Source organism: Xyrauchen texanus, chromosome 37, assembly GCF_025860055.1.
Source record: "Xyrauchen texanus isolate HMW12.3.18 chromosome 37, RBS_HiC_50CHRs, whole genome shotgun sequence".
Lineage (NCBI taxonomy): Eukaryota > Metazoa > Chordata > Actinopteri > Cypriniformes > Catostomidae > Xyrauchen > Xyrauchen texanus.
The window spans coordinates 6,263,865-6,281,641 of NC_068312.1; the positions used below are offsets into that span (position 1 = coordinate 6,263,865).

Consider the following 17,777-nt stretch of genomic DNA (forward strand, 5'->3'; position numbering starts at 1 on the left):
TTTTGGAGGACAAAGGTATTTTTTGGGTTCCATCACAACATACAGAGATCTAACCTACTGAGACACTTACTATTTAAGATTATTTTATTACTTTGACAGGATGTCCCCACTTACATTGCAGAGTTCTAGTGAAGATCAGCCTTTAACAAGATGATCCACAGCATCTGCAAGGTCTTATAAGGACAAAAGGTATTTGTAGGGTTCCAATCACTACCTATGGATATCTATCCCACTGAGGCACAGGGAAGTTTTTAATTGGGGATCCATCTAACTACGAACACCTTACCATCGAAAAACAAGGGGGATTTACTGCGGATCTCCTCCATTTTCTGGGCAAACAGAGCATTCATCTCACGCTGCAGTGTCCCAGCAGCTCGTTTTCGGTTCTCCATTCCCCGTGTTGGGAACATGGCAGGAAGATCAAGACTGGATAAACTTTCACAGCTGCTGGAGCCACTGTCAGACAAGCTCTTTACATCAAACACAGATCTAGTCATGTTGCAGTTGCTGCCATAGTTGGGTAGGGCATTGCATTGTCCACACAGGCTAGTTTTGTTGTTTGGTATTGGAGGAGGGGGAGTGGATGGGGACTGAAAGAGTCGCCGTGGAACACTACAAGAGCGAACATTTCTGGCAAATGGGTCCTCAAGGGGGCGGATGGGTTGAGCACCCATTGTTTGCCTGACCGTTGCCCTTGAGGTAGGTAAGGGTACATGCTTGGATTGAACCTGAGTGTCTGACTTGGGGTTTGAGTCAGTTTGAGCCAAGGCTTGAGGTTTGAGAATGGGCTCTGGCTGGACCTGTCTAGAAGATGTTGGAGACCGGCAAGCCCTTTCAGGCCTGACAGGAACCTTTGTTTGTTGGGAACTGGTTCTTGTAACCTTCCTCTCCAAGACAGGACTCTCCTTGGAGCCAGCTACACACTTTATGCAATCGGAAGACATCCCAACCCGCCCGGAGCTGTTGATCGCGACACGTGCAAAGACGCCTGGCTTCTCATCCAATGGATCTTGAAGACGCAACCTGTTCACCCTCTTCAGAGGTTCACTCATCGCTCCCCTGTTTCTGTAAGGTTTGGCACGTGGCTTTTGATTAAAGGAAGCGCTCTTACCTTTACTGTCGTCAGGGTGAACCTGCCCATTGGTACTGAGACCCCAAGATTTTTCTGACGCTGTGTCTCCATTGTGGTGGAGAAGTGGTCCCTCTTCTGATTCACGCTTCTCAGTGGCACCCTCCAAGCTGCAGTCTTTTGTGTCAGTAGAGATCTCAGGAAAGCCCCCCATGACTTTGGGTAGGCCCTTGGTGGGCGCACTGGCTGTGCGGCGCAGGAGGTGAGCACCGAAGGTTGGTTTACGGCTGAGCATAGCAGCAGCATGGCTGTCGAGAGATGCCTGCTTTGGGTTTCTGTGAAACAGTCCTTTTATACCACTGACTGCTCGCACCTGCAATGTGACAATTGGAGAGGCAATATGAATCTAAGTCAAGATAACAAGAATCACCTAAACAAAGATATAATGTAAAAACTATGAACCAGTATATAACTGTTGTGTCTATGTGCAATATACAGTTCAACATAAGGAGCAGAAACGATTCCCTTAAACCCCTTCACAATTATCGACAAGTTACATTCTTCCTCAAACAATTTAAACAAAGTTAAACTGCTGACCATACCACTTGGATGACCAAACTTGTGCCCTGATGAAAAAACAAAACAAAAACTTAAAACATTGTAAGGTAGTTTGCTTGTCTTAGATGGTTTAACTGCCCTCTTAGTCTGAACAAGTCGATGTTCAGCTGGTCTAGCTGGTCTCCAAGCCTATCCAAGCTGGTGTTCAACTAGTTTAGCTGGTTGGCCAGCTGGTCTCCTTGCCTGACTGGCTGACAAATGTCCCAAATCCCTCTAAAACCACCCAAACAGATCAGCCTGACAATTGAAAATTATCTTGGTGGTCAGCGAAAACTAACAAACTACCCAAGGCTATAAGCTGTTTTTTTTTCATCAGGGTGTGATAAATCTGTGTATTATATACAGTACTGTAAAAGATATGTACATATTTCACATCAGCTAGAATGATCAAGACACATAAAGTTTTATTAAGAATAAATATGGTCATTTTGAAAGTTAGCATAGATCTTGGAATATATAATTATTGGACAATTATGGGTGAGCAACAGTTGTTTAGAAATGAACATGAAGACAATGTAGGGAATGTATGGTGGTAATGTGAATAACTGTGAAGTTATAGGTGACATAACATTCATTTCCATCAAAATATTATAAAATGACACTGGGCTATCAGTTTTGATGCAGACTAGATGAATTTATGCCTAGCTTGATCCAAATGTTAGACTCTCTATTAGATTATATTTGGATTTATTAAGAAACTTCTACAACTTTTACTCTAGTAAACTTATACCATCTTACTTTGCAATATAGAATAACTGAAGACATTTAAGGATTATTTGCTCAAAACAAGACAAACCAGCTGAAACTAGCCAAATGCTCTGTTTTGTAATTTGCACAACACCCAATGTCATTTCATGAACCAAATCCAAGTAGACCCATCCTTAGAGAGGCTTTTTCCCATGCTGAACACTCAATTTTGGTTTGCAACCAATAATGTTTAGCACCAATGATCTTTATGACTGCCTATCTGCACTGTAATTTTGAAACTGCTTAAAATCCGATCCATGTGTTTAGACAGTGTCGTTAATATCTGATGTATCTACAGTACATTGGTTGCAATAGTAATGATTTAAGCATCAGTACAATGGCAAGAGATTTATCAGTCAACAACAGAGAGTAGCTTTTAGTGTGAAAAAGAAATTTTGCCTCATGAGAAAACGTCAGCAACAGAGGTATTTTATGCATTCATATTCTGTACTACAAGATGAACTTCACATAGTTTGCTATGTATATTAGTATATACAGTATGTGAATGTCACATAATTTGAAAGAGTGAATGAAAATAAAAGCTTTAAGATTCAGCTCCAGACAATTTTGCAGTTGATTTGATTTTGTGACCCCAATGACGAGGAAACTTGCTTTCTGACCTGAGCCTTCAGACTGAGACAAATTCAAAAAATCTGATTTGAATCGGATTTCAAGCCTCATACAAAAATGTGTATTTAGAGTCAGATATGCTCCCCCCCCCCCAAAAAAAATCTAAATTTTGCTGCCAGTCTGAACAGAAACTTAAAAGCTGTCAGCTTAAGTTCAAGCATTTCTTTCTATTTCGAATACATTTATAAAATACTTGACCTCTGATACCAATCCATGTACTAAAGACAGCCAACTCTTAGGAACTATTTACCTGGCTGCATATAAAGATATAAAAAGTACCTGCTAAACTGCCGCTCTCACAGCAGACTCTCATAATCCCGAATAAAGAATAAATAAACCACACACTCAACAAACCAAGATTATCTTTTCTCTCTCATCTCTCAGCATCTATAAAGCTTGAGTACTGTTTCTGCGAATGGCAGCCAAGAACTAATCAAGGACTTGAAATGCCCTGAGTTCAGTGAAATAGAAGTGAACTTTGTCTTCTACTGAAGGGATAGTGTTACTGGATCTGCTGAAGGGATAGTGACACAGGATCTGCTTTAGGGGTCAATGAGAAGGCCGTCACAAATATGTCACAACTCATTTTGTATGAGTTGGCAAGATGAATGCTAACTAATGAGTCCGGGTTTAACCACTCACTGGGGAGGGGGAGGGGGAGGGGGGGGGGGGGTTGCAAGGAGCATGCAGGGTGCTTATTGGGTCTCACAACACCTGAGTTTTGAACGAGGATCCTAACAATTTTCTGCCTATATAGACAGCACTAAGATGAGTGCACTGAAATCACAAAGATAAGAGAAAGAGAAGTAAGAAAAAGAGACAGGAAGCATAATAGACAGAAACTACACAAAGAATATTTGTTATCAACACCGAATGTATAGGGGACAAATTATGGACGAAAGCATGATATATAATTCACCATGTTTACAGCATCATGTACAATTATAAATGTACTTAATTATAAATGTAAAAAATCTGGCTACTCTGTTACAGTTACAGGATATCTTATTAAAGGAATAGATCACCCCAAAATTTCTTTTTTATGTGGAAAACAAAAATATTTTTTTATATAAATATTTTGTGTGCCAACTTTTCAATATAATAGCAGTTGAAACATTTCGAAACATTTTGTAAAAGTAGTCAATGAGACTAAACAACCTGAAAATTTATGTAATTTTATAGTGAAAATCTTGATGTCCATTGCTCATTCATGAGCCCTATGAGAGCAGCTGGTTCACAGTGGCTCACATGTTCACGCATTATCTTGTGGACTAGATTTATGGTACTTTAGGTCCATTATTAAGCATTATTAAATTCATTTTGTGTTACGCAGAAGAAACACAGTCATAGGAGTCATAGGACAGTCATACTACCTGTAGTCCCATTACAAAAACATGACTATAGGTACATTTCTGCAAAAGTGGTCAAACGTTCAATGCAGCACATTTCAAGATAGTTTCCAAGTGAGATGTCCACTGAGTGGGGCTAAAACTACTTCAATTTTATGTCCATTCAGATAAATATAGATTAGAGATAAAGGTTATATTTAATTATCAGTTTAATTTTGGTCTGTTTCTCACAGAGTTGCTTCAGAACTCTTGAAATAAGGTGAACAATCTATATGGATGAGGTAAGGAATAATAGACAATGGACCATTGAATTATTGAAAAATATACAACAGTTAGATCCGATCCTCGAATCTGATTGGAAGAGAGATGTTCCATGAGTACTGATGGTCTCACACCATCAGCACTAGGAGGCTTCACTGTGTGTATCACTGCTTGTGTTCGTGCCATTCTAAACTAAAGTTTAAGAGCAGTGCAGATGTGTCTCTTTACCATTAATAATGTGAAATTACATATTTAAGCCAGCAGTTGGAGGCAAAAGACCATTTTTGTGTGTAATATGAGCAGTTGGTGACGTAAGTCAGAATCAGTCAGTGTTTACATTCAACAGCCCTCCGTGTGCGCTTGTATTACTACAACACTAATAAAGCTAATAACTTCAGCATTAAGGCTCATCATGGCTGAGAGACACAACAGACTGTTTAATTACACAAACTCAAGGTGCTTACCTCCCACAAGAGTTTCCACATTGGAGAGGGCATACTGTTAAAAATGGCGGAGGAGATTGTGGTTTCTATAGTGAAAGACTCCTGCGCACCAGCTACCGTGAAATAAGGAGGAATACCCCTGCTTCGATGGCTTTTTTTCCACTGAGAAAACACTTTGTAAACACACACACGCATCATTGTTTCTCCAATAACATGTTAGACACAGCCCAAGCCAATATACTAGTAGTTCTAAAGTGATGCTTTTGAGAGGCTTGGCCACATCATTTGTTTTCAATTATTCTGCTTATACCACGGTTACCACACCTTAATATGTTGTTCAGGTTTTTATCTCAAGAGATTGTCTGGTTTTCGTCCCTAAATCTCTCTAGTGAGTGGAACTAATTTCTTCCACCATAGATTCAGCGTCTTGCTCAGATCCAGCTCAAGCCTTTGTTGCTAGTTCGAAAACATCACTTCAGACTATCAACGGAGGATTGCGAGTGTTATGCTGAGCAGAGATAGCGGAGGGAGACGAAGGTTGAGGATCCACTTGCAGTATCTTTATTAACTGATAAACACAAAGGAACACCCGCAATGGGGAAGTAAACATGAACAGAGCACAAGGGCAGGGAACACAGACCAGGCTAACTACAAACCTAAACATTCACTAACAAAACAACGATCGACAGTGACTGAACAAACAGACAGGGTATAAATACATGAAAGGGCCAATGAACAAACAGAACTCAAAATAACATGACAAGGTGCTAAATAGAAACCAATGAGAAACTAACGAAGACAGGTGAAAACAATGAACAATGAACACGAGGGCTAACAAGACTGTGGAGTTACAGACGGGTCAAAAGTGAAAACTATGGAGTAACGAAAGTGACAAAAATGGAAGACAAAGGGGAAACAGTAGAACAAGACAAGGTCATACATTACATAGCCCCCCCTCTAAGGATCGGATCCCAGACGATCCAAAAAAGAAAAAACAAAACCCAAGACAAAAACCATAGAAAACAAAATGATGGCACCGGGGACAGACAGACAGACCAGGGGGGGCACATGAGCAGGGAGGCAGACCAAGGGGCACAGAGGGCAGGCAGGAAGTCCAAGGGGGGCAACGAGGGGAAATTAAACAGTCCACGGGGGCACAAAGGGAAAAGAGACAGTACACGGGGCCAATTAGGCAGTCCCTGGGGGAACAGAGGGACAGGTTCAGGGGGCCTGGGAGGTGGCCATCGGACAGGGACGGGTCCAGGAGGCCTGGGAGGCAGCCTCAGGATAGGGACAGATCCCGGGGGCGAAACTGAGAGGGGCTCTGGAGACGAAGCTGAGGGAGGTTCAGGGGCCTGAGGAGGCGGAGCTGAGGGAGGCTCTGGAAGCTCAGGAGGCGGAGCTGAGGGAGGCCCAGGAGGCAGGGCCGAGGAAGGTGGCGCTGTAGGTGGCTCAGGGGGCGGAGCCGTAGAAGGCTCTGGAGTCTCTGGGAGCAGAGCCGTAGGAGATTCTGGAGGTGGAGCCGTAGGAGGCTCTGGAGGCGGAGCCGTAGAAGGCTCTGGAGTCTCTGGGAGCAGAGCCGTAGGAGGCTCTGGAGGTGGAGCCGTAGGAGGCTCTGGAGGTGGAGCCGTAGGAGGCTCTGGAGACGGAGCCGAAGGAGGCTCGGGAGGCGGAGCCATAGGAGGCTCAGGAGGCGGAGCCGTAGGAGGCTCGGGAGGCTCTATGGGCGGCGCCGTGGGAGGCTTTAGGGGCTGAGACCTGGAAGGCTCGAGAGGCTTGAGAGGCGGAGCCCTGGGTGGCTCGAGAGGCTTGAGCGGCGGAGCCCTGGGTGGCTCGAGAGACTTGAGAGGCGCTGGCACAGGGACGGTCGAGGCTACAGGCGCTGGCTCAGGGATGGTCGAGGCTTCAGGCACTGGCTCAGGGACGGTCGAGGCTACAGGCGCTGGCTCAGGGACGGTCGAGGCTACAGGCGCTGGCTCAGGGACGGTCGAGGCTACAGGCACTGGCTTACTGACGTCTGAGGCGACAGGCACTGGCTCACTGACGTCTGAGGCGACAGGCACTGGCTCACTGACGTCTGAGGCGACAGGCACTGGCTCACTGACGTCTGAGACTGCAGGCACTGGTTCATTGACGACTGAGGCTGTAGGCACTGGCTCGCTGACCGGGGCTGGTGTTGGCTCGGGCTCACAGACCGGGGCAGGCGTCGGCACAGGCTCACAGACCGGGGCAGGCGTCGGCTCAGGCTCGCTGACCGTGGCTGGCTTATGCCGGAAGACGGAAGCCCATCTTCTCTCCCTCCTCCGGGCAGACGAGGTTGACCGTGTGGGTTCTGGGGAAGTGACTGGCGCGGGGGTTTGCTCTCTGACCGGAGGGGCTGGCGTGACAGGGGGAACTAGGGACGACTGGAGAGTCACCGTCGTGGGAGGAGAGGCAGGGTCCTCCTCATCGCCGCCCACGGTGAACTGCGAGCTGCAGGCCAGAAAGGTCGCCTCCAGGAAGTTCGGGAGTGTCCAATAGCGAGTCGCTGGTGGCAACCGCTCCCTCAGTGCAGCATTCAGGTTGCCCCTGAAGAAGACCACCAACGAGGAGTCCGGGAAATCCGAGACCTTCGCCAGCCTAAGGAAGTCGTGGACGTGGTCCTCTATGGGGCGGTCTTCTTGCTTTAGGCTGAGCAGGTGGTAGTTTGGATGTTGAACTGCTGGATCCATGTGCGGTCGATCGTTCTGTTACGCTGGGCAGAGATAGCGGAGGGAGACGAAGGTTGAGGATCCACTTGCAGTATCTTTACTAACTGATAAACGCAAAGGAACACCCGCAATGGGGAAGTAAACATGAACAGAGCACAAGGGCAGGGAACACAGACCAGGCTAACTACAAACCTAAACATTCACTAACAAAACAACGATCGACAGTGACTGAACAAACAGACAGGGTATAAATACATGAAAGGGCCAATGAACAAACAGAACTCAAAATAACATGACAAGGTGCTAAATAGAAACCAATGAGAAACTAACGAGGACAGGTGAAAACAATGAACAATGAACACGAGGGCTAACAAGACTGTGGAGTTACAGACGGGTCAAAAGTGAAAACTATGGAGTAACGAAAGTGACAAAAATGGAAGACAAAGGGGAAACAGTAGAACAAGACAAGGTCATACATTACAGCGAGGCTTGCACTGCTTTACTGGAGCACTTACTGGCGTAAAAAGTTATTGTGTGTGAGTTTGTTTTTGAGGGATCGAAAGAGAGAAGCTCAGAAACTGAGAGAAATCGCCTGTGGGATTACCTTTATTTGTTGCAGCTCTTGTCAGAAGTAACATCGCTTAAAAATCGGCAAGATGTAAGTTTAAGCACTTCTCAGCAGCAGTGAATGTCGCCATATTTCCGTTGTAAACCGTAACAACTGTTTTCAACCCTACTGGCTCTGTTTTTCGCTCGTGAGTAAGTGTGTGCGTAATGCGCATATGTATCTGTGTCCACGTGTGTGAGAGCTTAAGAGAGGGGGATATATTTCAGATAAAATAGAAGTTTTAATGATCAAGTGTATCTACCTCAGTCTTGGGTAAGTTACTCTAAAAAGTAATTAATTACTAACTACTAATTACATATTCTACAATGTAATTAGATTACTGTACTAATTACTCTGTCTGAAAATTAATTTCATTACTTATTACTAGTTACTTTCTTATCCCCTTATCAACCTTGACCAGAAGAAAAATACAAGGATAGACATGTTTTTTAATGATTTCATATAAATCATATAAAATAAAATAAATGATTAATGTACTGGCCAAAGAATTTAAGGGGGAACATATATTTTAACATTAAACATAACATTTCAATTTTAAATTCACTTGATTTATTACAGTATTTAACACATTTACACCAGAAGAAACTGTAATTAAATTACTGAAATATTAAGAATAAACACTTACTTTACATTTTTTCAATGAAAAAGTAATTTACAGTAATTAAATACTTAGTAGTTCATTCTTGCACTATAACCAACACTGATCTAGTTCTGATACAGTTCAAGCCTTCATTGCTTTATTCATTTCACTTTAGAACTAGCAACAGAGGATGCGCTGCTTTTCGGCATTGGAGTTACAATGTGTGTGCGAGTGAGGTTGAGGGGGAGGGGTAGCGTGGTGCTTTCCATTATAGCTATGAGAGGCTGATCAGTGTGAAATACATTGAAACATAAAAAGTTTCACTTAATGAAAGTTATTTTGGAAAATACAAACCATTATATTGATCAAGTTGCAGGGGGTGCTGCTCTATTTGTTGGTCACGACACGAGCCTCGGGTGTGTGTGTGTGTGTGTGCATGTATAAGTGTGGGGGAGACGAGGGAGCTTTTCAATCAAAACTGAAATAAATGTAGGATATTATAGACATTGTCATTCTTATCTGTTGTACTTAAACAATGTCTTTGTTTTAACTGGTTATTTTGTTGTGGTAGCCTGTAGGACTCCTTTGAGCCTTTGAAATAACTGAAATAATTTGGTGAAGTGATATAGAACCATTATGCAGTCAATACCTGGAACTACTTCATAGCTGTGCATTTACTTGAAAAAGAATTGCACAGTTTAGAACATCTGTCAACCAATCAGAATCAAGCATTCAACAGACCCGTGGTATAATACATAATAAGGCAAGGCAAGGAAAGTCAAGTTTATTTATACAGCACATTTCATACACAATGGCAATTCATAGTGCTTTACATAAAAATGATAAAGAATATACAAGATCAAATAAATGTTGGACCAATTAGAATAATAACACACATATTTTTGTATTTCTATCTCCAATACAAATATTTCAAGGCAGGTAAGTTTCTGTGTAGCTCTAGTGGTAGAGCATGACAATCACAATCAATAATCCCAAGAAATGCTCAAACGTGCTCAAAAATGGAGCACAACTTGACTCTCTCAGGTCAAGAATGTATTGAATTTAGTTTTTTGCTGTTTGAAGGTGCCTTCTCCCAATTTTCCCTCACAACATCTAAGATCACAGAGGCTTAAGCCCATATAATAATTAAAATGGGGAGAACCCCATGGAAGCTTGCGGACCTCTCATACTGTGAATAACAGGGGTTCAAGCCATTTATCCAATTCCGAGCAAGTTTTTCAGGGTTTTATTAAACTGTTCGACCAAGCCGTCCGTTTAAGGGTGGTATATGCTCGTCCGGATCGATTTAATTCTCAATAATTCATACAGCTCGCATAGTGTGCGTGACATAAAAGTAGTGCCTTGATGAGTGAGGATTTCTTTTGGAATCCTCACTTGGGAGATTTTAAAGAGTGTCTCTGCAACACTATGTGCTGAGATGCTGCACAAAGGCACTGATTCCGGATATCGCATTGCATAGTCCACCAGAACCAACACAAATCGATGCCGTGTGGCATCACTAATGGCGAAAAAGATCCATATCAATTCTATCGATGGGGACCTCGATCAAAGGAAGTGGGCACAAAGGCACTTTTGGGGTGACTGGCGGATTCACCAGCTGACATTCATGGCATGCAGCACACCATTTGCGAACATTTTCGCAAATGCCCGGCCAGTAGAAACGGGCTATTAGATGCTTCAGTGTTTTTCCTGCCCTAAGTGACTCGCCCTCAGGTTATAATGAGCCATCTGGGATAACATTTCCTGAAGGTTCTTCGGTATCAATAACTGGGTCGTATCTTCCTTTGTCTGAGTATCCTGTGTCACTTGGTGCAACCAGTCATTTATAATAGAAAACTACGGATAGGCGAGTACATTATCTGGCTGGAGATAGTGACCATCAATCACTCTCACTTCACCATCAATCAATCACACGGTCAAAGGCGTGCCTAAGAGTCTCGTCTCGTGTCTGCTCCAGAGGGAAATCGCCTGATGGAAATCTAAGGGCTGGGGAAGATGAGACTTCCCCCTCCCTTACGTCATCCTGAAGTGGAACTGACGTAGATGGCCCCGACTCTGCCTCCCCAGCCAGTGCACAAATTATCCTTAATAACGTGGAAAATAAGTGCCAGCCAATTAGTGCCCAAAATTAGCAGATGGGTGAGGTGCAAATTAACTGCCGCCTCCACACAATGCTTTTGTCCCCAAAATTGAATCGTCACAATCACTACAGGGTAATCGTGGATATCCCCATGCACACACCTTATCTTCACCTTGTGACTAGCACCCAAAGCATCATCTTGAACCAGGCATTGATGAATGGAGGTTTGGCTGCAACGCAAATCTACCAAGGCTTGGTATGTACCCCCATTAATACTCACAGGTATGCGGTACATCCCAGATCAATCAGGGGCAGCCTGCAGCGTGTCCCCACCTCCACCACTCCCTGTAGCTCCAACAGACCGGACCAGGCTCCACGGCCACGCCTGTGACAGCGGGTCCATCACTCTCGGAGTGAAAGTGAAGAGGGGCAGGGGAAACCGGCGGTTAGTGCAATCCCCAGAGAGAGAGAGAGAGAGAGAAGGATCTCGGGGCTCGTTGGCTCCTGAATATGCATGTGGTCCTCTGCCATCTGGATGGCCATTTGGAGCGATGCCAGGTGGTGGAAGTTGAGCAATGAACTGCACCAGTACCACCAGATTGATGACAGCTCCAACATCACATTGCTCAGCCAGCAACCACCTCTGGCAGGAGTCCCGGAGCTGTTGGGTGAAGGGGCAGCCATGCTTGCCAGTGGTCAGGGAGCGTTGCAGGATGGCTTTTCTCAAGTCAACATACACCAGGAGGTTCTCCACTGGTAACTGCTGCATGACGAGTTGAGCTTCCCCTGACAGCATTGCAATTCGCCGGATCACCCACTGGGTGCTCAGCCATCTACATGCCCCCGCCGTCTGCTCAAAGTGCTCCAAGTAAGCCTCCGGATCGTCTAAGGTGCTCATCTTGACCATGAAACCTGGGGTGGGGTAGTTCTGGGGTCATGACGGCAGCACCCTCCTGGTGCAGCAAGCTTTGGAACATCTGCTGGTCCTCTGCTATATGTATATGCTATAGGAGAGTAATGTATCACTGCTCCTGTTTACTGCGCAGCTCGAGGAAGGCCTGATGGTGGGTCAGGTGGATGCTGACGAGGGTCTTGACCATGTCCTCCAGAGGTGAGGGATCCATAGCAACATTCTTCCTCCCTTAATCCCGGGTTTCAGCACCAGTGTAACAAAGTTCTTAGGATGGGGTGCAAGGAGGAAGCAGGAGATGGCAAAATTAAACTCAAAAGATCATTTATTTGTACAATAAATTCAGACAGTTTGCTTTTCAGCGAAACTCAGCACACTCTCCTTTGGTGATTGTCTGTGGGTACCTCTCTCTCCTGGCTCGCTCTTAAAAGTTCAGTTCGCTTCATTTCCACAGAGCAGTTCATTGTGACCACAACTCTGCAGCCTATACATCTGTGATTAAAACTTAAAATAATACAAAAACACATTCACCTCAAACCATGATTTATATTTCAGTGATTATTCTCATCATTATAATTATTCTTTTTACATTTATAATTGTTTTTTTGTCTTCATTTGTGTAAGTAATTTTCCACCATGATGTTAAGATGGATTCTTGCCTGACGGTAAATGGAAAGGTGTATATATATATATATATATATATATATATATATATATATATATATATATATATATATATATATATATATATATATATATATATATATATATATATTATTTTATCACTTCATTATTTTAATTGCTTTTTGTTTAGTTTGAAGTGCAATTTGAATTTAGAAATGGATTTGATTGAAGTTTTTTTTTTAAGTTTTAAGTAAATAAATTAATTTAATTTTCAATGCAAAATCATTTAAGCAAGAATAGTAACCGATCCCTCAGCCCAGGGGTTGCCGGTAATTGTATATATATATATATATATATACACTCACCTAAAGGATTATTAGGAACACCATACTAATACTGTGTTTGACCCCCTTTCGCCTTCAGAACTGCCTTAATTCTACATGGCATTGATTCAACAAGGTGCTGAAAGCATTCTTTAGAAATGTTGGCCCATATTGATAGGATAGCATCTTGCAGTTGATGGAGATTTGTGGGATGCACATCCAGGGCACGAAGCTCCCGTTCCACCACATCCCAAAGATGCTCTATTGGATTGAGATCTGGTGACTGTGGGGGCCATTTTAGTACAGTGAACTCATTGTCATGTTCAAGAAACCAATTTGAAATGATTCGAGCTTTGTGACAAGTTGCATTATCCTGCTGGAAGTAGCCATCAGAGGGATGGGTACATGGTGGCCATAAAGGGATGGACATGGTCAGAAACAATGCTCAGGTAGGCCGTGGCATTTAAACGATGCCCAGTTGGCACTAAGGAGCCTAAAGTGTGCCAAGAAAACATCCCCCACACCATTACACCACCACCACCAGCCTGCACAGTGGTAACAAGGCATGATGGATCCATGTTCTCATTCTGTTTACGCCAAATTCTGACTCTACCATCTGAATGTCTCAACAGAAATCGAGACTCATCAGACCAGGCAACATTTTTCCAGTCTTCAACTGTCCAATTTTGGTGAGCTCTTGCAAATTGTAGCCTCTTTTTCCTATTTGTAGTGGAGATGAGTGGTACACGGTGGGGTCTTCTGCTGTTGTAGCCCATCTGCCTCAAGGTTGTGCGTGTTGTGGCTTCACAAATGCTTTGCTGCATACCTCGGTTGTAACGAGTGGTTATTTCAGGCAAAGTTGCTCTTCTATCAGCTTGAATCAGTCGGCCCATTCTCCTCTGACCTCTAGCATCAACAAGGCATTTTTGCCCACAGGACTGCCGCATACTGGATGTTTTTCCCTTTTCACACCATTCTTTGTAAACCCTAGAAATGGTTGTGCGTGAAAATCCCAGTAACTGAGCAGATTGTGAAATACTCAGACCGCCCGTCTGGCACCAACAACCATGCCACGCTCAAAATTGCTTAAATCACCTTTCTTTCCCATTCTAACATTCAGTTTGGAGTTCAGGAGACTGTCTTGACCAGGACCACACCCCTAAATGCATTGAAGCAACTGCCATGTGATTGGTTGATTAGATAATTGCATTAATGAGAAATTAAACAGGTGTTCCTAATAATCCTTTAGGTGAGTGTATATATATATATATATATATATATATATATATATATATATATATATATATATATATATACACACACACACACACACACACACACACACACACACACACACAATGTATTTTCCCGGATAACGAAATACATGACCGGTAGAGAATGCACAGACGAAGTAGTTTTTTGCCAGAGAGATGTTGACAACTGTTGTAAAACCATCTTTCAAAAAGTTTAACAACACACATTTTAATTGCTCTTATTTTTTTCCCAGTTTCATTTGAATTTTTGGTTAAAATAAATAAATAATAAAGTTCTAAGTTTGAAATCAAGGTGTCTTGCTTTATTGTGTAGACTTAACCCTAACCCTACTTAATGACAATTACCCCATAGTACCACCTAGCGTCCAACAAGTGCTAATACCGGTGTTCAAACCGACTATTCAAAACTTGGTTGACCAAGACTCTTCTCATCCACTGACCTTTGGTCGACTATCAGGGGGTAGCCCTAGTATTTGGAGATATATTCTGCTTTTTAACCACATAAGTGTAAAGCCTAATGTTTTGTGGAGAATATAGAACTTTCTTCTGGTGCCAATCAGTGGACATTTCACCTGGAAACTGAACTGATAAATGGTCTTTTGAACGTTTGCTCTCTTTTTTAATTTCTTTACCAATAGTTATGTTTTTGTAATCAGACCTGGGCTGCCTTTCCTGAAAACATCATTAGCTAAGTAGATCATAGAAACCACTGACACCAACAGTCTTTACAAACAATTTAAGCTTGCATTGCTTTTGGGAAATGCAGCCCAGGTTGACACTCACTTCGACGTTGTGTCGAATAGTGACACTAGGGGTCCCTATATGAAATGCCACAAAGGGTGAACGGTCACGTGATCTGCCGATGCAGGTGTGGGCAAGTTACTTCGAGCATAAGAACAGATGCATTCGGACTGCATGGAGCCTCCCCAGATGCCCCAAAATTGTTGGGTGCTTCCCCATAATCCTGAGGTGGGGGAAGGAGACGTGCCCAGAATGGGAGCAGGCCACACCAGCAGTGGCCTTTTCTCACTTAGTCTCTCTCCACTTAGAAATTAGATTCGGCTGGGGCCCTTAATGCTCATAAAATGCAACGGGTAAGGCGTTTTTTCCATCCCTATTCTTTCAGGGGGGAAAAGGGGGGGGGGGGGTAAAAGTGGCGAATACGTTATATGGGCCCCCAAGGGCCACACATTGAAGAGGTGTGGTGGTAGGTCTGACCCTTTGTGGGGGAGGAGTTGTTCTACAAGCACAGAAACCAGGCAGAGGAGGCTCTGCCAAGGTTGATGTGGGTCTACCGAAAAGAGAAGGGAGACTGTATCAAGGAAAATACACATAGGAGGTTACTAGTGTAGTGGAGACCTGTGGAGAACTTACCCCAATACAGGGCCTGTTAGCACAAGTACTGGGACTGACTACGGATTCCTCCACTGAATTCAGAAGTCAGAGGACTAGGAGGTAGAGCATCCAGGGTTCGCAAGTCGTGAACACGCATGGGAGAAAGAGCACATGGCTTCACCTACCTGGAGGGGAAATGCGCTATGCACAAGTGGTACACCCAGCCGGCTGCCCCGTGTAACGATTTGAAAAATCTTGTGAAGGGATTGGTTCTACCACACTCCTTGTTTGGTGTGCTCAAACCCGCAATGGGGTGGGCACGGACTGGTTCTGGTAGGCCAATGCGATGGAGCTCACGATCCAGTGGGCAAGCATCTGTTTGGAGACAGTGTTCCCTTTCCGCTGTCCACCAAAGCAGGTTAAGAGCTGCTCAGAGCATCTAGAGTGCTGTGTGTGATCCAAATAGATGCGGAAAGTACGCACCGGACACAGCAACGAGAAGGCTGGGTCTGCCTCTTCCTGGGGCAGATTCGCTTGCAGGCACGTTCGCTAACAGAGAACGCTTGCAGATCCCCGTCCCTCTTGATGGAAGTGAGCACAGTCACTGACTCAGTGGGCTCGAAGGGGACTCTCCGTAGGCCCGAGAGGACCATGGAGAGGTCCCATGAGAGAAAGAGGCGCGGCCTAGGAGGGTTAGACCTCCTGGCACCTCTCAGGAACCCGATGAACGGGTTGTTTTTATCAAGAAACTTACCTTTAACAGCATTGTAGTGTTTTGCTACAGCAACTACAAGACCTCGAGTGTAGAGGGGGACAGCTACCCCTCCAATTCTTTGCTGGGAGAAAAGCACTGACCCGACTGTGCTCCTCTGGGGGTCTTCGCTTACAGGAAGAACACCAATTAGCGAACATACATCACTTCAGGGACTACAGTTACTTTGTTAAGGAGCCCTGGCCTGAGTGTAAACCACAGCGTGCGGTTGACGACTTAGGTCTTTTGCATCCCATCCAAGGACCAGACATGGAAATTCCAGAGGTCCTTTCTCAGGGGAATCTGCCAGGGAGGTGCTGTCACGAGGAGCGAGAACCTTGTCTGAGTGGGCCAGTACGGAGCCACAAGAAGACCTGCTCCTTGTGCTCCCTGACTTTGCACAGAACCTGTGCAAGTAGGCTCACTGGGGGGAAATAGCTGTGTGCCAGCACGTCTGTACTGAGGGGAGCTCCCGTCAGGGCATACCAGAGTGGGCAGAGGGAGGTCTCCAGGTGGGCAAACAGGTCTACCTGTGCCTGGCCCAACTGGCTCCAAATAAGCTGTACCGCCTGAGGGTAGAGTCTCCACTCTCCCCTGAGTATTACCTGCCATGACAGAGCATCTGCTGTGATGTTGCAGTGGCCCGGGATGTGAGAGGCACGCAACGACCTGAGTTGCTGCTGACTTCAGAGGGGGAGGTGATGGGCAAGTCGCGACATGAGACAGGAGTGTAAACCACATTGGTGGTTTCTATAGATTACCGTCGAGGTGTTGTCCAACTGGACCAACACATGCTTTCCCTGAATCAAGGCAAAGAGTCTCCGCAGGGCGAGCTGTACAGCCAGCAACTCGAGGCATTCGGTGTGCCAATGCAGGTGAGGTGCTGTATAGGAGCGAGAAGCTGCGTGCCCATTACACATGGCACTCAACCTATCTTGGAGGCATCTGTCATAACCATGGGGACTCTGGCCCGCAAGAGTACAAGGTCGGTCCAAGGGCTGAAAAAGGTTTTAAGTAGCGGGCGTGAGAGCCACACGATAAGTGCCGCGGCACGTGAGGGAGTGATCGTGACCGTCAAAGGCGGAGAGGTAACGACCGCATCCAGGAAGGGCACAGAGACGGAAAGACATCTTTTAAAAGACACGTTTTTAAAAAGACGTTCAACGTCACTGTGCCTGCTCTAATAGAGGAAACACACACACTTTTAGAGGAAAAGCTCTTTAAAGCACTGTCGGAGTGCCCAGGGGTGTAGTCTGCAGCGAAGTGTAGAGTGGAGAGAGAACCCCTGGAATGTTGCTGTTAATACAACCGCTCGGCTGAATGAACCTGCATTCCGATCTCCCCTTTATATCCGTATGTCGGGGGGAATGGCATGCAAATTCAACTCACCAATTTCTCATTGGCCTTTTCTCAAAGATCTGAAGGTGAATCGGTCTCCGAAGAA

The 17,777-nt window shown here is 44.7% G+C and overlaps 1 protein-coding gene across 3 annotated transcripts in view; it reads right to left on the reverse strand.

Annotated features, from left to right (window-relative positions):
- plch2a (phospholipase C, eta 2a) overlaps positions 1-17,777 on the reverse strand; it is a 240,627-nt gene that overhangs the window by 12,218 nt on the left and 210,632 nt on the right. For all 3 annotated transcript variants that reach the window (XM_052108449.1, XM_052108447.1, XM_052108448.1), the window contains exon 21: positions 1,112-1,442. In XM_052108449.1, coding sequence (XP_051964409.1) covers positions 1,112-1,442 — 331 coding nt within the window. The remainder of the gene's footprint in view (positions 1-1,111; positions 1,443-17,777) is intronic.